Raw genomic sequence first — 22,269 nt, forward strand, 5'->3', positions numbered from 1 at the left:
TGGATGAATCTGCAGAGAATTATGCTGAGTTGGGGTGGGGGGAAGCCAAGCCCTAAAGGTTACATACTGTATGATTCCACTTACATTACATGTTTGAAATAACACAGTTTTAGAAATGGAGAAGAGATTATTTGTTGCCACAGGTTAAGGGCCAGAGGAAGGCAGAAAGTAGATGGGTGTGGTTATAGCAAGGTAATTCAAGGGATCTTTTTTGGAACTGTACTGGTGGATATATGAACCTACACATGGATAAAATTGTGTAGAACTTGATAAACACACACACACACACACACACACATCAATGTGCATTCTGTGCTTGTCATATTATGCTAGAGTTTTGCAGAATCTTACTATGAGAGGATACTGGGCAAAGTGTAGAAGGAATTTCTCTGTATTTCTTTTTTTTAAAAAAAAACATTTATTTGTTTTTGAGAGAGAGACAGAGTGCAAGCAGGGGAGGGGCAGAAAGAGAAGGAGATACAGAATCTGAAGCAGGCTCTAGGCTCCGAGCTGTCAGCACAGAGCCCAACATGGGGCTCAAACCCACTAACCGTGCGATCATGACCTGAGCCAAAGTTGGCTGCTCAACTGACAGAGCCACCCAGGCGCCCCTGTCTGTATCATTTGTTACAACTACTTGTGAGGCTACAGCTATCTCAATATAACTTTCAATAAAAAAAGAAAAAGAAAAGCCAGTTTCACTCGAAGTGGTAAAAATTACTAACTTAATTAAATTTCAATCCTTAAGTACCTGTATTTTCAATATTCTGTTGTGGCAAAATGCGAGGTGCACATAAAGGTCTCCTACTGCAGACTAAAGTATGTTAGTTGTTTCAAGAAAGAGCATTTCTGCAATTGTTTGATTTTCATGCAGAACTAGCCCCTGTTCTCATGGAACACCACTTTTACTTGAAAGAACAGCTGGCAGACAAAATATGGTTATTCGGTCTCGGTCTCGAATACTTGGCAGACATTGTCTTAAAAATGAAAGACGCAAGGCTGTCACTCCAAGGGAACAACTGACAGTATTTGTTCCCTGTGATAATATCCAAGCTTTCAATAAAAAAATTAGAATTTTGGAAAATCAGTATCTTTCATCATGAGCTTCACAGCTTCCAAAAATTTTAAAAAGTTTTTCTGATGAGGCTGGTGGCAATGTCACCAAATGTGATGCTTTTAATTTTTTTAGCATTTATTTATTATTGAGAGACAGAGCATGAGTGGGAGAGGAGCAGAGAGAGGGAGACACAAAATCTGAAGCAGGCTCCAGGGTCTGAGCTGTCAGCACAGAGCCCAGTGCGGAGCTTGAACTCACGAACTGTGAGATCATGACCTGAGCCAAAGTCAGACGCTCAACTGACTGAGCCACCCAGCGCCCCTGATGCTTTGATATTTTATCATAAGTCAACATTTGGAAAATCTGTGTAAGCTTGGTGAGCCAATATTTTGTAGATAAAACAGGATGTTACAACATCACACATAGGTAAAAAGTACTCACGTGAGTACAAAGTTTACTGATATGGTTTCAGCTTCCACAATGCAATTGATCTTTTATTTTTTTATTTTTTTAAATATTTATTTTTGAGAGAGACAGAGCACGAGAGGGGGAGGGGCAGAGAGAGGGAGTCACAGAATTGGAAGCAGGTTCCAGGCTCTGAGCTGTCAGCACAGAGCCCGACGTGGGGCTCAAACCCACGAACTGTGAGATCATGACCTGAGCCAAAGTCGGAAGCTTAACCAGGCGCCCTGCAACTGATCTTTAAAACAGTACCACTTGTTGAGCATCAGAGAAGAATATCCATAATTATCTGAAAGATTATTTAAATACTTCCCTGTTTTCTAGCTCTGTATCTTTGTGAAGACAGATTTTTTGTATATTTCAACCAAAATAACATATTGCAGCAGATTGAATGAAGAAGCAGATATGAGCATCCAGCTGTCTTTCATTAAGCCAGACATTAAAGGGATTTGAAAAAATATAAAACAATGCTACTCTCCTCTCTAAATATTTTTGTCAAATTTTGAATTTTGTTTTAATTAGTAAATTCAACAAAAATGAATCAACATCAAAATTTTCCAAATTTTAACTTCTAATATAGAAAATAGTGATAGATAGATATTACACACATAAACCAAGCTCTTTGGGGTCCTCAGGGAATAGAGGTCCTGAGATCACAATATTTGAGAACCACTAATGCAGAGCTAAGGAAAACAGATTCCAGGTCAAAGGGACTGTGGTTTGAATCACAGATCCAGCCCTTACTAACTGGAAATCTCAGCATGTTACTCAGCCCCCCAAGCCTTATTTTCTGGTAAGTGAAATAGAGAAAATGATAATATTCATAGGAGTGAGGGTTCAATGAACACAGGGAGGACATTTAACTTAGTACACGGTCCAAAGGTAGGATGTTGGCTCTGACCGTCATTGTTGTTAGTTACAGCCGACTACTGACTGCTTACACAAACCTGGATGGTTATATTTTAAGGGCCTTAAAATATATGCTTATCTTTTCAGGATGGAACACCACTGAAAGCATTTGTAGCTGAAGTTGCAGAACAAATAGTCGGCATTGCAGTGATCAGAGATGAAATGGTAAATTGCAAAATAGACATTGATTTCTTGGATTGTGCCTTTTTATATCATGAATTAGCACACAATACCTCTTTTTCGTTTTTGTTTATTTAATATGAATGCCTCTTTTTTTAAGGATTTCATCATCTGCTTGGTTGATTTTCAGTTTCCCATTTTTTTCAGTTTAAACTATTTAAAATATTACAGAGAATATATGAAAAATTCACATTTTATAAATTCATATAACCAGGGTGCCTGGGTGGTTCAATTGGTTGAGCGTTCTGACTCTTGATTTCAGCTCAGGTCCCGATCCCAGGGTTGTGGGATCAACCCCCACATCGGGCTCTGCCCCGAGCATGGAATCTGCTTGAGATTCTCTCTCTGGGTCTCTCTGCCCTTCTCCTCTACTCATGCTCTCTCTCTCTCTCTCTCTCTAAAATAAAAAATTAAAAAATTAAAAAAATTTTCAAATAACCTTCCACCAGGACCACCACCACCAAAAAATCAAAACAAAACAAAAAACAAACAAACAAAAAAGTCCCAGTGCTCCCCAAAGAATTACTACTGTTAATAGTTAGGCATTTATTCTTTCCTACATTCTTGCTTGCACATAATTAATTACATGCACTGTGTATGTGTGTGTGTGTGTGTGTGTGTGTGTGTGTGTGTGTGTGTGTATGGTCAATTGGACAAGTAATTTTTTTTTTTCCTAGTGCACAGCCAATTCTTCCGAAGTATTTATTGCTGAGTAGTTCATTATTTTCCTGCTGACTTAAAATGTCACCTTTACATGATTCCATATGCCTGTGTCTATTTTTAAACCCTCTTCTCTGTTCTGTGGATTTACTTGTTGATATCTCTTGTATTATTATGTGCTTTGGTATCTGATAGGGGAGTCTTCTCTCATTTGTCTTTTTTTCTAAATTCTCTTGGTTTTAATTAGATATTTCCTTTTCCAGATAAGCCTTGTAATACTTACTAAATGAACTTATTTGCACCTTTGTGGTTTTTGTAGAACAATATAGGCAGAATCAACAATTAAAATATTGAGACTTTCTCGGGGCATCTGGGTGGCTCAGTTGGTTAAGCGTCCTACTTTGGCTCAGGTCATGATCTAGTGGTTCGTGAGTTTGAGCCCCAAGTCAGGCTGTATGCTGACAGCTCAGAGACTGCAGACTGCTTCTGATTCTGTGTCTTTGGCTCTCTCTGCCCCTTCCCTGCTTGTTCTCTCTGCCTCTGTCTTTGTCTCTCTCTCAAAAAATAAACATTAAGAAAAATTTAATAAATAATGAAATATTGAGACTTTCTAGGAACATGGCTTTCTGTATTGGTGGTGGTGATGTTGAATTATTTCGGGTTCTTCAGTAAAGTTTTGTGGCTTTTCACGTACAGCTTTCTTGTGCCAGATACTTTGCCCCTGTAGGTTTACTCTCTGCTCTGTTCTGTTTACTCTCTGACTCTAATTGGATTTGGCCAAAGGGGAACCCTGATGAGAGGAAGGGAGGAGAGTGAGATTGGGATGCCCTCAGCTGACTGGTCTCTCCACTGAGTTTTTTGAGCTTTTCAAGGTGGCCTTTTCTCCAGCACCCTCTCATGTTGGATTCCAGTAACTAGCACCTCCCATGCCACCCACCTAAGGTGGTGTTAGCTTGCAGTTGCTGCTACACTGTCCCCTACTGGTTTCCCTACACCCTGCCCCCTCCTTGTAAGTAGTCTTTTTGTTTTAACCCACCTCCAGTTATCCTAATTTGAACATACCATCTGTTTCCTGATGAGACCCTGACTGATACAGTCCTGAACATTTATGATTTGTTTCTACTTGTTTTATATTTTTCTGGGTATTGGAGTGCCTGGGTGGCTCAGTCGGTTAAGCCTTGGACTTAGGCTCACAGTTTGTGAGTTCGAGCCCCGGGTCAGGCTCTGTGCTGACAACTCAGAGCCTGGAGCCTACTTCAGATTCTGTCTCCTTCTCTCTCTGCCCCTCCCCCACTTGTGCTCTGTCTCTCTCTGTCTCTCAAAAATAAATAAATGTAAAAAAAATTATATTTTTCTGGGTATTATAAAGAGATACTTTTTTTTTTCATTGTTCTAAGTGTTCATTTTGGTATGTGGGAACAATAGTACTTTTTGTCTTGTGATCTTATATCCAGCCACCTTTTTGAAGTCTCTTTAGCTCTGAGAGTTTTCAGTTGAATCTCTTTTCTGGCACAGTGTCACTTCTTCCACATTGTCTTGACCAAAGCAGTTATAGGGCATGCTCAGATCCTAGGGATGGAGAAAGTGACTCCACCTCTTGATGCTGAGAGTGTGGCAAGGTCAGTCTGCCAAAGAGCATGCAGGATGCAAGTTAATCTTGTGGCCATCTTTGGAAAATAGCCTTATTTTTAAAATATTTATGTCTTATTTCTTTTTCCAGTTTTGTTATATGTTTAGAATAACATTGAATAGTAATGTTTATAATGGATACTTTTGTGGTGTTCTTAGTTTTAATGGGAATGATTCTGTATTTTCCTCCATTTAGTATAATATTTGCTGCAGGTTTCTGGGAGGCATCCTTTATCAAACTATAAGGAAATTCTCTTCTATTTCTAGTTTACTAAAAGTTTTTATTATGAATGAGTGTTGAATTTTATCATCAAATATGTTTTGGCATTTATTGAGATGACCATACGGCTTTATTCCGTTAACCATTAATGTATCTTACACTATACTTGTTCTTTGGTTTATTTCTATTTTTGATTCAATGTATCTTTGAATGATTTTTAAAAAATTTTGTTAATGTTTATTTTTGAGAGACAGAGACAGAGACAGAGTGTGGGTGGGGGAGGGGCAGACAGAGGAGGAGAGAGAGAATCTGAAGCAGGGTCCAAGCTCCAAGCTGTCAGCCTAGAGCCGAACACAGGGCCCAAACTCACAAACCATGCGATCATGAGCTGAGCTGAAGTTGGATGCTTAACCCACTGAGCCACCCAGGCGCCCCTTGAGTGATTTTTTTAGAAAGGGTGATAGGTGGTAGGGTCTCTGAGAGCATGCATATACAAGAAGTTTTTATTTTGTTCTCACCCTTTAATACTCATCAGGCTGTATATGGAATTTTTATGCCAATTACCTCTCAACAGATTGTTGGCATTTTTACTGTCATGGTTTTCTAGTGTCCAATGTCACTGATAAAATGTAATGTTATATAAATAAATGTATATTTGTTTGCTTTCTGTCTTGAGAATTAGTTTGTTTCCTTTCTATCCCTGAAACTCTGAAATTTTACCAAAAAGCAACTTATGCCTTTTCTGAGTCATAGGAATATCTTTCCTCTATGATTTCATTATTTTTTCCCTTTTAATTTATTCTCCTCTTCTTGAATTCCTTCTAATTCAAGGATATTGGACCTTTGGAATTGCACCTTCACTGTCTCTTAACTTTCTTCTCATTTCTTTATCTCTTGTACTTCTTTTTTTTTAACTTCCTTTTTTTTTTTTCAACGTTTTTTTTGTTTGTTTTTTTTTTATTTTATTTTATTTTTGGGACAGAGAGAGACAGAGCATGAACGGGGCAGGGGCAGAGAGAGAGGGAGACACAGAATTGGAAACAGGCTCCAGGCTCCGAGCCATCAGCCCAGAGCCTGACGCGGGGCTCGAACTCACGGACCGTGAGATCGTGACCTGGCTGAAGTCGGACGCTTAACCGACTGCGCCACCCAGGCGCCCCCTTTTTTTTTTTTTTTTAGTTTATTTACTTATTTTGAGAAAGAGAGAGCGAGAGCACAAGGGTGAGTGGAGGAACAGAGAGAGAGAGGTAGAGAGAGAGAATCCCAAGCAGGCTCCACACCATCAGCACAGAGCCTGATACGGGGCTGGAACTCATGAACCATGAGAGCATGACCTGAGCTGAAACCAAGAGTCGGATGCTTAACCAGCTGAGCCACCCAGGCATCCCTTCTCTTGTACTTCTTACTCTTCATTCTAAGAGATTCTCTTGATTTTGTCTTCTGGATTTGTAATTCAGTCTTCAGCCTTGTCCATTCTGTTATGCAGGCCTTCTATTGGAATTGTCATTTGAGGGTTCGTTATGTTTAACTTCCAAGTCTTTTTTGTAGCAGCTTGTTTGTTATGTTATATGCAAGGTCCTTCTTGTTATCTCTGAGGATACAATAGAATTTTTTTCTAAAAAAAATTCTCTTCCGTTCCCTGACTGACCTCTGTGTCCCCCTAGAGGAAGTTGTATGTTTCTTTCTTCTGATCTTTTGCATTTGTCAGTTTTCCTTGGAAGTCTGACCATGTCGTACCTGAAAGATTATAACATCAGCGTGGCTGGCTGGCTTCAGTATCCTCGACAGTTGTGCTTCTTGCTTCTCCCCTGCGTCTCTCAGTCATGAGGAGAGCTACCCAGCCCTCTGTCAAATTGGGAGGTGGCATCAGTTGTCTGGCTTCCTCTTGTGGCCTTGAATGTAGATGATCCCGGCAGACAGTAGGCCTTTGAGGGGCCCAAGGTAAGAGGGTGTAAGCTAGTGTTAGAAAACTTTGACATGTTTTCTTCCAAGGTGAAGAAGACTATCTTACTTCTGCGTCCCCCATCATGCCACCACCTCATTATTTAAAAAAATTTTTTTTGTTGTTATTTTAAGTGGTTTGGGATGGGAAGAAAATTAGGTGCACATGGCCCATCTGCCTTTTTGAGCCAATAACATCTGTTGGCCCTTTGCTTCTTGTTTTTCAATGATTTCTCAGCCCTACGCTTATTACTCATTTTATTTTATAATGAGAGATGCCTCCTTGGTAATTAAAGAAAGGTCTTAGGTGCTAAGGCAGTTGTAGGGTCAGCCCAGATGGAAAGGTCAGGCATTACCAGAATTGCCCTCAGATACCACCACTTCCCTGGTTATCCTGAGCCCCTTTTCTTCTGTGCTTTATAGCAGAAGCTTTAAAGACAAAGGACCTTGATAGGCTTGGATACAGACTTCAGTTTTCCTGAATTTTCTAGTGCCAGCTTTGCCAATCACAGAGCAACTCAAGTTCCTTGCATTCTCCAATCCTTCTTTTTGAAAGTATGCTTTTAGGACAGTTCTACTGTGGAAAATAAGAAGAAATATAAGTAGGTGCTTTCCAATCTACATATAGTTTGATGTTTCATGCATATCAGGTGTGTTTACTACTCTTGTCATGAAAGAAAGTCACACTCACTCAGAACAGCACCCCACCCCACAGTGTCCACTACTGGGAAGTGAAGCAAGACAGGCTGAATCAGTACACAGTTAGCATGGTTGAGCCCCTGCTTCCCCACCCACAGTGTGGGGGCCAAAGAGTGGTGGTCAGAACTGGACCCATAGAAGCAGGAGCAGAGTGCCCGATATTTTCTTTTATAAGTAAACACTCACTAGTCTTTAAAATTACCTTCCACGATGTAAAAATAAAATACCTCAGAAGCATAAGATGTTTAGGGAATGCCTATGGATGAGGCCTAGCCTTGCAGTTTTCCTGTAGATCAGTCTAACCACACGTGCCAGTCGAAGGATGTGACCAGTGAGATGACATGTTTCCACATTGATAGTGAAGAGAGAATAGTAATGAGCCCAGAGAACATTGGTGGCTGTTGTTTGTCCCACTGCCGAATTTTGTACAGGCTCAGTCAGTCGCACTGACAAGCTTGTCCTGTGCTTGTCCAACACTGGGAAAAAGGTGTTGTCCTTTCCCCTGGTCCCTAGCAGAGACTCAAGGCTCTCTGGGTTTTTAGCCGCCACGGCTCTAAGGAGCAAATTCCAAAGCTGTGTAGCCATCCTTCAGAGACAAGCCATCAGAACTTTCAGAAGACCTAATTTTCAATTTTAAAAATTTGAACAATCAAAATGAGGTAGTAAATCACTGGAGAGATAAGCACATTTCTTACTACTATACCTAAAGTAATTAAAAATTTTTCTTATCATAAAATGCATGCCACTTATTTAAAACATCCTTTAATGCCCTTTCCCCACCTCTTTTTTAGGATATAGAGTACATACGATCCCATTACAACATTGAAGATTTCATCTACTTCAGTCACCACCAACGGGAAGAACATGGGCACTTGTATCACTTTGCCCTGAACCCTATTTTTCGGCACTACACCAAGTTTTTTCTGAAGGAGATCCTCCGTTTAAGCTATAAGTCCTGTCTCTACTATCCTGTTTACCCACAATCCAGGGAAGACAAGGTAAAAGAATATCATAATGCACTTTTCCAGCATATTCACGACGTCATTCGTGTTGTGTGCCATATTTTATTCCTTCCTTGATCAATGGATTTGAATTATAACAGGGCTATGAATTTCAAATGGCCATATTGAGTTTGGCCCTTTTATTACACTATAGAGAAAGTCCAGAAGACTGAATGTCTGAAACACTCACAATCATAATTAGTAGAACAATTTGTTGGCTTTTCCATATTGACAAAGCAGAGACTGGAAAGTCTGCAAAAATGCTCTAAGGGACATGAAAGTCAAATGATTTCTTATGGTGCATTAGTGAAATGCCATAATGATCCTATCATGCTCTTTAAACAAAGAGCATTTTGGTTTGAACTCACAGAACAAATCAGTTCAGTCCTATAAGATTGCTGTGCTATCATGGCATTCCAAATAGGCACTATAACCACCGCCATAAGAGTGATGGATAAAAAGTGGAGATGTGTGGTGCTGACATAGCCTTTATGTAGTAAATACCTCTATAAGTCTCCCTAGCATGTTACACTTATGAAGACTCATACTTTGTAGTAAGCACTGTCTAGTGTATAAGGTCTAGTGCACAGATAGCAAGCTCTTCTTCCTGTTTCCATCTTGCCTCTACTTATCCCACTCAGTCTTCAGAGCACTTTCCACTAGTTAAATTATGCCTTTTGCCATGAAAGCAGAGGTGTCCATCTTGTTCAAAGCTGCATCCCAGTGCCTAGAAAAGTCACACACATGTACACATGCTTGTCACTGACAGCTGGTCCTCAGCCTGATACAGATTTGAGAAGCTATTAGGTTCAATCACTAGACCATCTAGTTGTCCCATCATATCCCATTCATGACCAAAAACTTTCTCATGCTCTTCCCAGAATCCTTGATGTGGTCACATTTTTTCTTTGTTACCACAAATGAGCCAAGCAGATTTTTAAAGTAAGCTTATTTATTAAACTTCAAACCAGTCTGAAGCATATCAGTAAAGTTCCCTTAACAATAATTTTGCCAATGCATCTTATTTAACAAAAGCCTTTGGGGGAAGAAAAGAGGGAATGGGGAAGAAGAAAAAACATGGAAGGGATTTTCAGTGAGATGCACAATATGCTCTAGTGATGATCATTTTTCCTATCAAAGTGTGGTGTCGTAGCCATGTGAACGCCCTAGATTTGAACCTCAGGAGATAGAAAGGTAACAATTCTGGAAGATCCTGATCCTCCCCCCAACCCCCCATTTCTTTTTACTATTCATTTGGCCAGTGGCCAGTGTGGTGACCTTCAGGATGTGATACTAAATTCTTACTTTTTATTCATGATGTTACCTGCATGCGCCCAGTTGGTATGAAAGTCCTTTTGCATCATAATAAAAAAATATCTTTGACATTTCATCAAACATTCACATATTTATCTCAATCATATAGAATTTGGAATGTGTTATACACTATCTCACATAGGATATAGAAACACATTTGGAGACAGATTTCCTCACAGTCTGCACTTGCAGGTGATTTACACACATACCTTTCTTTAAACACGTGTAAGAAGCAGCAGATAAATTAGGAAAGAGTTTCCAAATTCTGCTATAAATTCCCAGTTGACTATAATAAAAGTGAATGTTAGGCTTGCTTTATCAACATGATTTTCTCCATGCCCTCCTGTGAGGACATGTATTAAGAGATCCTCCAGGCATAAAAGCAGAATTCTGGCTAGGAACTCCTGGGCTCTATTTTTCAGTGTATACAATCAGGGTGTGAAGTTCAATGGTGAAGGATTTTAGAAATCCCTTTTAGAAGCTCTTAGAAATGCCTGGGGGCTGTTTTTCGAACAGCAATAAGTCATATGTAAACCATCTTATTTATTAAACTACACCTAATTTTAGTTCAGTTTTATTTGTTTTGCTTTCCATTTTAAATTCAATAAACATACTAAAATTTTGGATTCACAGTTTAACTCTTGAGGTTTAAATGGTTGAAATACCCTGAGTTAGTTTCACCAGAACCCCTGAGGGGGTTCATAAATGTGAAAGAAATAAAAATCACCGTGTTCAGTTTTCTCTGCCAAGTTTTAAAAGTGGGGTAAAATGTATATTTTGACGCATTCTCCTAAAACATGGTTTATCATAGTCTATTTCAGTAAGCATAAATCCAGCTCATAATTTAGCATTAATATAAGTCAAAATAATAGGATCCAATTTCTGCACCCGCACCCCACTTTCTGATCTCATCTTTTTGTTTTAAAACGCTTGTTTTATCAGCAAAAGTCCAGTTGAAGTGGCTGTGACTTTCACAGACAGGAAGATTTCCACATCTGCACTCAGCCTCCTCTCAGATGACATTTTTATCTATGTGCCTTCTTAAAGCAGCTTGTGCCAAACACGCAAAGGTTAACAGGACGCAGATAACACAGCTTAATGGGGTCAAATCAAGCTGATTCATGATCACTATGGAGAAGAATATCCTCCTGGGGAAAATACTTGTACTGAAAAATCCCATAAACCAAACCACTTGTTTATCTGTCATTCCCACAGAGATAGTAATGTAATTACTCTCGTAATTATCTTCATTAGTGTCAGGCATTATCTACAATTCATTCCTCTGCTCGAAGAGTATGTTTGTTTATTTGCCGACTTTTCCCCCTCCCCCGTTTGGCCGAGTTCAGACTTTTGTGTTTGTAAAGCCGCATGCACGCAGGCGTCTGTGCTGCGCGGCTCTGACATTCTCTCCCCTAAAACAGAGATCGCTGTCTTTCAGTTCCAGAGCTCCTATGCCCACTCCCTGACATCCGCCCTTCATTACTTGGTTCCCGTGCGGCCGCGACGACAGATTGTCTATCCTCTGGAAAAGCTTGGCATCAACGCTCCATCAAAGGCGGTCTCCAAGGACGCGGTGGGTAGCCGGGCGGCAGCAGGCATGGAGGCTCTGTGCCAACTCTCGCGGGCGTGGCAGATGGGGTGGCTGCGCTGTCTTCTCGGGAGCAGGCTGCTTCTTAATTACAGGGAGCCTGGCGCTCATGCCCTTACAGGGGCGCCCTGCGGAGGCTCCCCTGCAGCCCTTTCCCTCAGGTGGTTATTGCACAGAAACCTGACACAGGGGTGGCCTGATCCCTGGATGACAGACCCCACAGGGACACCTTGTGTGCTGTGTCTCAGCACAGGCGGCCTAGGGTCAAACTCCCAGCATATTTCTGTTTCCTTTCTCCTTCCTCAAAAGCAGATTTCCCCTTTCCATTGATGTTTTGTTTAGGCAAAAGTGGGCATTCACAAGTCAGACAAAGCGGACAGAGAAAGTAGAGCTGGCTGAGTTTGAGATGTTTGGGTCCTAAGCTGGGTTTGTTAAACTCCTCTGTGGGGAGTCAGGATGATTAACAGGACCATATTAGCTGCCCTGGGGGTGGCACAGGCTTAACCTTAAAATGAACAACCCTGGGATGCTTTTTCTACCAAAACAGGAGAAGAAACAAAAATAGAACCTAGATTTCACTTTAAAAATGGAAATGTACATGTGTGTGTACACACGGCCATGTTCTAACTGGAAAAGCATGATTTTGTCAAGTTTACTTCCATATGTAGGCTCGTAGTATTTGTGTACACTTCCATTTAAATAAGTTGAAAAAAAATTCCCTTAGTGTGCTGATGTTTGTACATTGTGAGAGAGGAAAGTGGAAGGTTTAAATTCTCCAAAAGGTTAGCCAAGGAGTTGCTAGATACGGTGCTCAAATCAACAGCTTGGGCAACCCAGGTGCTGTAGGAAGCACATCATTCTGCTGCCCCCGGCTCCCACTTTGCTGGGTGGGGCGGGGGCGGGGTTCCATCAAGACCCAGCTTCGTGGCACCTGCTGACTGTACCCAAGGTTGCTTTAGTTCTACATTCATCTCTATATTTATAAAATAAACAAGAAATTCTAAATTTACATTTGAGTAGAGACTGAAAATCAGTAGCAATTCTTTCCCCTCCCAACTCTCTATGATGGGAAATATCGAGCATATACAAAAGTGGAGAGGACCAGATGAAGCAGGGCTTCTCGTTCTGTGGGGCTGACAGACCTTATCTCCTTTTTTTTTTTTTTTAACCCATCATAGGCTGATAGTTTTATAAAAGGTGAATTTCTTAAAAATGAATTTAAAACAAAGACAGATAAGATTCAAGTCCAATTATTTTATTATTAGATTTAACAGACACAGGATTACTCTGTCCAATTGCTGTAAAACTGCTGAATGCCTCGCTCAGTCTCTGCACTTACTACATGGGCACCTATCTCAGACCACACGTTGAGTAGCACTGAACTCCCAGATAGTTGGCACTGAACTTCAGAAATTTCCAATTCTTGGCCAATTTTGGATCTCTACCCCCCGCCCCCATCACTTCCCCTTCCTCCTTATCATTTTGAAGCAATTCCCAATATATATATTTCATCCAGGGCCAGCGTGAGTTTTTAGGTAGCAGGGCCCAACGCATTGCAGGGCACGGTCTGTCCACTCTAAAGATAAGAGTGCCAGAGCCGATCTGGAGGATCATTGGGATGGCCACCAGATGGTCTGTTTTGTGGTACAGATCCTGGGATTGGACTCCTTTGGAATGACAGCAAAGACCTACAGATTTGGCACAAAGACAGTGCCTTAGGGTCAGAGAGGGTGGCTTCTTCTATAGCTCAGTGAAACACAGCTTCCATAGAGTTGTGCTGATCCCAGGAGAAGGAGCTGCAGGTACCAAGTATAAGGATGAAATTTCTGTGTCGGATCAGGGTAAGGATGAGAGATGCCGCCCTTTTACAGTGACTGCTGACACTCCTTCCAGTATGGAGAGACCATACGACGAGGCCAGGAGAAGCCCTCATAGGACTCTGGCACCTTCATCCAGCCCTCTGGTAGCATGAGTTCTGTGGCTGGACCAGGAGGGGAGGAATGCGGAGCTGTCACCTGGTTATCAAGAGCAGTGTTTTTCTGAGTACCAGGAGCTTCTCTCTACCCTCACCCCCAGGAATCTCCAGAGCCTGGAACTTCAAGTAGGGAGAAGGCCAGAAAAAAACATTTTGTTTCATTAAAAATAATCTTATCATGACTTCCCAGGTTAGTATGAGTTGCAATTGTTGCTTACATGTAGTGACCTTTTCTATAGTGATCTTGGTGTGCTATGTACCCACCCCCACAACACAGAGCCGTGGCTCATTTCAAGGCACAGCAGGGGATGGATTGTTCACATCTCTGGTCCAGGAAGGCAGCCACTTACCAGGCAGGTGGAACTGATGCTTGGTACCTGCTTCACTGGGCTGCATTGTTTATTATACCTCTGAATTTTGTCTTCTGAAGAAACACTTTTACTGCTGCTTACTGTACTCCTTCTTGAGAAGGTCTTAGTCAAGATTTAGTTCAGCAAATAAGATTTAGTAAAAGTTTTAGAAATCTTAAAAGTGTGGTCAAAAGATTTTCAAGAGCATAATCCACATGGGATGGGCCTGGACATTTGAAAATTAAAATGTGGAATTATATTATCTTAAATTATTTTTTTCTTTTCAACATTTTCGTTGGATTTAATGTTTTAGGCTGATGACCTGAGACAGGGTGAGCCAAATAGAAATGTTTTAGGAGGAATTTCTATAGAGCCCTAAGAGCATTGTTTTCTTAGCAGAACAATAGTGTTGCAGCCATTGAACTGAGTGAAACTGAGTGACTCATTACTAGATGAATGCCTTCTATTTTCCCTTTAAGTTTTAACACCCCCTCTCCCCACCCCCAACCAGCACAAGGAGGTTATATGGCTCCCTCACCATGTCCGCACATTTCTCTGGCTGGGCACTTGCCATTCATACCTTTTACCCTACTTAAACCATCTCAGAGTGACCATCCATTCCCTCGCCTTCACCTAGGAAGCGAGTCTTCAAGGGAACAGATCATTCCAGGCATGAGTAATGGGATAGAAAGTGTTTCATCTCTGTGGGTTGCCAATTTGAATCTGGCACAAGCCAGCAGTGATTGAAATTCATCACTGCATGGCAGGGAAATATGCCCCCTCCCTACTTCAAGGCCCTGGTGGTTTCTGCCTGGTTTGGAGGATAGGTGACTCTGCCATAATACCTTCCCTATGGCTTTCATTAATTGACAGCCCACCCCATATTGGGTCATAAGAAAGGACCTGGGAAACATATAAATGATTTTCATCCCACATTACAAAGGTACGCCCCCCCCCCCAAATTCATCGTAATATCTCCATAGTCAGCCAGTACAGATTATGGATAAGAGAGAAGACGTTTTTCTGACCAAGACCATGATCATGTGGGATAGGCCTGGAAGACTCATTTCTCAGCTTGAATTGGCCATCTTGGTCAGTGCATGTACATTCTGGGAATTATTATGATGGGAGTTTTTTATTAAATGAATCAGCATGGCCCACATACGTGAAAACTATGATTAGGGAAACACTCAAATTTGGCCGAATTAATTGAATGGCCATATTAAGGACTATGGAGCAGTTTGACCAGGTGGTTCCAGTTTCTTTCCTTTCCTGCTCCTACACAGGGATTCAGAGATGACTGTGACACCTTCCCATCTGGGAACTTACAGGCTAGTGTCAGTATTAACATGGGATTGCTTGGTCTGATTAAACAAGGATGGGAGAGGGCTGCATTCATCCCTGGTACTGAGAGCCAGACTCAGAAGGAGTAGCCACAATGGGTTCTGCACAATCACTTGGTAGGGAATGAGTTTGTTCTGAGGCATTGTTTCCTTTCTAAGAGTGGGATTTTAAATGAGTCCTATTTGTGAAATGAAATCCTGGAAAATCTTCCTTGAGCTAAAACAGCTCCTACCCTTGCTTCAGTATCCTAGATTCTCCCTGTCATCCACTTCAGTGTCTCTAATTCTTCATCCTAGTTTATGTGATTCATAGAATTAGAGGGTGAACTCATCTCTCTCTCTCTCTCTCTCTCTCTCTCTCTCTCTCTGCCCACCCCCCCAAATTTTTGGGACTAAACCAAGCCATCATCTTTCAGATGACAGAATCATTTCAGGAATCATACTTTCAGGGCCATCAATGCCTGTTGTTACTTTTTTGTGGGGGTTTATTAGTGATGGTCTGTTTAAATCTTGACTAATGAATTCTTTGAGGCCTCCCTTTTCCCTTTGTCTTTCTACAAAGGAAAATGACAGTTTATTTAACCCCCCATTCTCAGAGCTAAGCGCTGGCTCACTTTTTGCTGGTATGTGATCTCTCAGGAAGATGTCACTCACTGGCATTCAGTTACCCTTGGAATTGTCCCTTTTCATCTCTGCTGTTCTTCCCCAGTCCAGCTATAATTACCATCTGATGGACTGTTACTGGATACTGTTTCACTTGTGCATCTGCTGCCCTAGGAAATTGCATTATTCTCTGAGCACCTGCTAGATTTTCCCCAGCTTGATTGTTCCCCAACCCACCCCCCCCTTCAAACTTGGAAACTTTCGCTGCCCATGGTTAGACTTCCCTTGGTTGTTCTTCTAGTCGGGATGTGTACGTGTGTTTTAAAATCAGCCCAGTAGCATCTCCTTGGTAGAGGTTTCTAAAAATGTATACCCACGTTTTTCAACATCGTATATGCACTGATCACCTTAATGTGACCATGGCGATATTATCTTGAGATGAAAGTAACCCACTTTACAGCCCATGGGTCAAGTTTGCTTTTTCAAGCCATTTCTCAGCCATTTGTTCTACGAACAGAAGATGTATTTGCTCTTATTTAGGAACTCTTTTCTCTGACATCCTTAGAAAAATTTACATGAGTTCTTTTTTTTTTCTCCAAATAGTACAAGTTCTGTGGTCATTTCTTTCCAATTCTCTGAACACTATCTAGTTTAGTATACATATATGTAGTATACATGTGTACATAAGAATGACTTCTGTGACATCAGTGATTTATTCTCATAATCCCTTCCTCTTAGAAAAGGTTACAAAATAACAACAGCAACCACTTCTATTGACAGTATAGAGCTCTTACTAAAGGCTTCCCATGAATCATCTCATTTAATGCTTACATTGGCACTTGTAAATAGTCAATTCTACTACCCTCCTCAACGTATCTAAAGAAAACAGGCTTGTAGGGAAGGAGGGTAAATGACTTGTCCAAAGACTAATTCATTGGCAAAGCTTCAAATCAAGGCATTTGGATGCCAAATCCCTACCTTCAATCATTACGTGTGTACTCTCTTATCTAAAAAGTAAAGTACTGCTGTCACAGCTCATTGTAGGAAAACCAAACCGCAGAGAAGGAAGATGGCTTGCCAGAGTCCTTTTGGGATCTCCCAGATCTTTGGCACCAGCTACTTAATCAAAAGGTGACCCACAGATAATTGGCTTACCACCAGAACAGTTTGGATTTTCCTCTTGGCCAAGTCCTCCACTCTTGAGTCTGATTCGGGGCCAGCCTGACCCCGGCTGGGCTCGGCTGGGAAGGAGCAGACTCATGGGGCCAAGGTGGTATGCCGAGGTCAGTTTTTAGACACCAGCTGATCAGGCTACCTGCACTTCTCTATCCAGGTTATTGTTGCAAATCTTTTGAAATTATATTGGCAGCTGCCGGGAAAGGAGGGAAAAAAACTAGGATCTCATGCATAGGTTACGTTACAAATCTCTCAATATTCAGTTCCATGCTGCATGTGGCTTCACATTGTTCTTAGAATGTGCTCAAGTAGGGATGCCTGGGTGGCTTAGTTGGTTAAGCATCCAACTCTTGGTTTCCACTCAGGTTGTGACCTCACGTTTCATGAGATCGAGCCCCGAGCCCCATGTCATCAGGTCTGCACTGACAATGTGGAGACTATTTAGGCTCTCTCCCTCTCTCTCTTTCTCTGTCTCTCTCAAAATAAATAAACATTTTTAAAAAAAGATTTTAAAAAAGAAAGTTCTCAAGTAAATTCCAAGGCTGAGTAACTGAAGGTTTGCTCAGGAGGCCAGGGGTGGAAAGAGTATGCACTGATGGCATAATCGACAAGCCTGGACATTGTTTAGAATTTGGGCTGATAGAATGCCAAAAATGCCAAAAGAAATAACACACCCTTCAGGGTGTGATAAGCTAAGAAGCTGCGAAAAGTAAAGTTACTTCTTGACACCTCAGAATCATCAAAAACCAATCCTACATCTTATACTTATTTTCTGGAATAGATATTGTAGGATAGCCAACATCTCTCTCCCTTCCATCCTCCCTCTCTCTCTCTTCAACAGCTTTATTGAGATATGAATCGCATATAATACAATACAATCACATATAATACAATTAAATACCATTTAAGTTGTGCAATTTATTGGTTTTTAGTATATTCAAACAGTTGGGTAACTATCAGCATCAAATTTCAGAACTTTTTTGTCTCCCCAGCCATTAGTAATGACTTCTTATCCACCCCTTCCCTGAGCCCTAGACAACTGCTAATTTACTTTCTGTTTCCATGAATTTGCCTACTCTGGACATTTTGTATAAACAGAATTATACAGTGTGGCATTTTGTGACTGTCTTCTTTGACTTACCGTGTTTATAAGGTTCACCCATTTTATTGCGTGTATCAGTACTTGGTTCCTTTTTATTGCTGAGTAATACTCTATTATATGCATGTACTGTATTTTATTTATCCATTCATCAGTCAGTGGACATTTGAGTTGTTTCCATCATGTTGTAATGAACATTCCTGCACAGGTTTTTATGTGGCTATTATGTTTTCATTTCTCTTGGGTGTCCATACCTAGGAGCAGGATTGCTGGTTTATTTGGTAAACTCTATGTTCAACATTTTGAGGAACTTGTAAACTATTTTCCCAAGTGACTGCACCATTTTGCACTCTCTCATTCTTAGATTAGACCCAGCATTCCTGCTAACAAGTGGTAAAGTGCTGGTCAACTCAAGACCAGGGATGGGCAGTGTACCTAACCATTCTTTCAATTCAGGAGTGGAGCTTTCCCACCAGTCCTGGAGAGCTTCATGCTTGGTTGACTGAACACCCCTAATAGCAGCTTCGGTTATTTTGAAAACAGATTTTTCTAAAATATAATCTCCCCTGATCTTATCTTCCTTGCCTGACCCTCTCTGGCTCATCAGCCTCCTGTAGGCCTGCATGCACATTTAGATGAGCTCCAGCAACAGGAAAAAAAAAAAAAAGCCTATCCAAACCACAGGAGTGAAATACAGGACTTCCTGGTTTTTAATCTACCAGCATGTCCTTTGTTTGAGTCCACCTTTACTAGTGTCACTGCTTTTAAAACAGCTCCCAACAGGAAAAAAAAAATCCTGAGGCTTTCCTGAATATTGATCGGGTTCTTGCCACAACCCAATAGGAAGAAAAAAAAAATGCATCCTGTTCCCCGCAGAGCCAGAGTAATGAATGCCGCTGAGGTCCAGAAAGGCCTCCGGATGTATCAGCTGCCTGCACTGCTGTGCTGCGCTGGGAAGGGCTACAGCCAAGCAAGGCTCCTGGGTGGACCTGAGCTCCCGGGGAGGGAACTGGCCTTCACAGCTAAGTGGCTTCTTTAGAATCCGCCTTTAGGGAGGAAAGGCATGGCTGCACCAACAGGAGGCTTTGCTTTGTGTATTTTAAAGTAGCTGGGGATATAAAATGACAAAGGGCACAATTAGAGCTACAGATGCTGACTAGGAAGTTACATCTTTTCCTCGTGATTGAAAAAAGTTCCTCGTTACAACAGCAGTGCATATTTCTGGTAGAGATTTTAGGAAAAATCAATAGAAAGAGAAAATCCATAAAAGCTGCAATAATCTATCTATAGATTACCTTTGTTAATATTTCGGTGTTCTTACTTTGGGATTCTTTTCTGTGGAAAAAAATACATGCAATTAAACATGATGTTTTGAAACATACTTTTTCACTTACTATGTTATGAATGTCTTTGCACATTACTAAGTATTCTAAAGTGTCCTTTCAATGTTGCACATGTCCTGTGAGCAGCCACCCCTAGCCACCCGTGAGTACTTTCTGTGCCGGGCTCTGTGTTACACGCTTGCATGGATTGCCTCATCGCGTTCTCCCAGAAGCTGGGCATCATTTTCTCCATTTTGCGGTGGGGGAAACTGAGGTTAGGAGAGGTATGGTTATGTAACAGACAGAGCATTAAGCCCAGCAGGACTTGTGGGAATAACGATGAAGCCACTTGATTTCTGTCTTCCGTCACTCTGTAAGTATGCTCACTGTGGCCGGCTTCTCCCCAGTACCCAGGTGGAAAGTGGGCAAATCACCCTGTGATTTTTCTGTTTACTTTTAGGTAATTAAAGTTGTGTGAGTCACTCTAAATCACAAAACATCTTCATTCCACAAAAGGTCCAGTTTCATTTCATGTAATAATCAAAACTCAATTTTCATCTGAAGATTGGAGTTCCTCCTCCCCCTGCTGAAGCCTGTAGCTGGGGAAGGAGGGCAGGGAGGACCTTTTCTCTCTAACTTACCATGCCCCCGACTTACGTAGCATCTATTTAGCTTATTATAGTTAAGGGTGTGTGTGTGTGTGTGTGTGTGTGTGTGTGTGTGTGTGTGTGTGTGTTTAAACCTGTTACTTTCTTGTTATTTAACTATATTCCCGGTCCTTGTGAAACTGGGGCAGGGCAGGGAGGAGCAGCTAGGGGAGCAGGCAGGTCTGGACTCAACTGCTACTGTCATAGGATGGCTCCTGCTCTGCTGACCAGCCTCCTCTTTTTGTGGCAGGTGCTTGGTTTCCTCAGAGATTCCTGTCACTGAGGGCATCCTGCCTGCTTTCCATAGCACAGGTAATGCACTCTCCCAGCTCTGCGCCCTGGGTCTTCATTTCCCCCAGAGGCGGCCCTATAGGAAGAACCTACAATAAGACTCACATCTGTGGTCAACAGACAGCCACTGTGGGCCACCTTCCCGTCCGTCACCCAGCAGCAGCTGGCCTGCCTATTGCATCCTTCACATTTCTTGGGCAGAAATCACACACCAGTCCACTGAGTCCACTAATGGTGGCAACTCATGTGAGGGTCTCTGAGGGCCCCAAACCTTTAATGGAGACTTAAAGTGAAAAAAGAGACCATCTCCATGTGTCTTCTTTGGGGTGGAGTGACATGTGACCAAGAGCATATCAACGTTTCTCAGTGAGGAAATCTCCAGAAAAATCCTCTCTTATACCTGTTCTTCTTGCCCTTTGATATCTTCATTGTGAATGAGGCGTTTAAAAGTCATTTAACCAGTGCTTGCCCACCTGCTCTGACATTTTTCACAAGAGGAGCTTCTTTGGAACGTAGCATCCATTGTCTTCATGCCTCTGATGTCCTGTGTGACATAACTTACCCGAGGCCAGACAGCTGCTAGGCTGAGGCTTTGGGACTACAGCATCCTGGTGCCAGATCGCAAGATTCACCACTGTTGTTTGTAGCCATTCCCTAATGTTGGTCATTGCAGTTTTTATCCAAATTGTATCATTATAAGCAATGCTGTCATATCCATCCTTATTATTTTTGAGCACATTCATCGTAATTTCAGTAAATTCCTAGAAACTATTTTGCTTTGCTAGGTCAAAGGTAAAGCTACTATTTCTTTAATCAGAAAACATGAAGTTTTAGAATTTGAAAATGAAAGCTGTGATTCCCCAGTTTAAAAAGATGGTTTCTTTTTGCATTGTGTTTGCTTTATCTAAGTAAATAATCAGCATGCAGAAAAGCCCTCTTTTTTTATTGCCAGATGTAGATGTTTTGAGTCAGATAATCAGGTCTGCAAAATGGCAGTCTTCCATTGGCCCGTGTTTTTATTTCCTCTGACTCAGTTGAATCTCTGCTTGGAGTCTCCACTCCACCTGATGGGAGAAGAAGTAATCTCCATCAACTCCAAGTAAATTTTACAATTAAAAGTTTAAATGGAGCCCATTCAGGAACTTTCCCTTTTTGGGGGGGCAGGTGGTGGGGAAGGCATTACAGTTCTCAGGAGCCCATGAAGCATCATGGCATCGTGGAGGTGGGGGGGGGCAGTTTTCTGGTGCTTGGGTAGTGCCTGTCCTCACAGGCATCCACTGGGTTTCAGAACGTCAGCTTGTCCTCAACCATCCCTTATTTTGGCATCCAGGTTCCCCAAATGGCACTTGCTACTTGCATTGGGGACATTTCCTCTTCACAGCCTTGAGAACTCTTTGAGTCTGACGTCATGTTGGCTGGAGCATGCTCTTTCTCACTCTCCTTCTCAATATATATCCCTTTCATCCACGCTCCTCTCTCTCTCTTCCCTTCACCCCCTCTGCTTCCCTTTCTCCTCACCTCCTGCACCACTTTGGGCTTTGGGAAGCTCATGACCTGCCTTATCTTCTTTCTTGCCCTGGCACCAGCCTCAGTTATCTCTACCCTTCTCAGAACAGGTGGCAGGGACTTCTCTGTGAGGCACAGATCTCTCTGCTCCCATATTCTCCAGAACCTCTGTGAGGATCCTGTCCTTTTCTTCTACTTTTATGGCCTTAACCAGAGGGAAGGAGAGGCCTGTGCTATACTTGTCTCTCTTTCCCTCCAACTCTCTTCCTCTTTCCAATTTTGGGACAATAGACTTTG

At 41.8% G+C, this 22,269-nt stretch overlaps 1 protein-coding gene across 1 annotated transcript in view; it reads left to right on the forward strand.

The window, feature by feature from the left end:
- The window catches only part of CFAP61 (cilia and flagella associated protein 61), a 273,562-nt gene that overhangs the window by 113,217 nt on the left and 138,076 nt on the right, over nucleotides 1–22,269 (forward strand). The window contains exons 14-16 of the mRNA XM_032592605.1: nucleotides 2,516–2,593; nucleotides 8,549–8,755; nucleotides 11,511–11,645. Of these exons, the coding sequence (XP_032448496.1) occupies nucleotides 2,516–2,593; nucleotides 8,549–8,755; nucleotides 11,511–11,645 (420 nt within the window). The remainder of the gene's footprint in view (nucleotides 1–2,515; nucleotides 2,594–8,548; nucleotides 8,756–11,510; nucleotides 11,646–22,269) is intronic.

Source organism: Lynx canadensis, chromosome A3 (assembly GCF_007474595.2).
Source record: "Lynx canadensis isolate LIC74 chromosome A3, mLynCan4.pri.v2, whole genome shotgun sequence".
In the NCBI taxonomy this organism is placed as follows: domain Eukaryota; kingdom Metazoa; phylum Chordata; class Mammalia; order Carnivora; family Felidae; genus Lynx; species Lynx canadensis.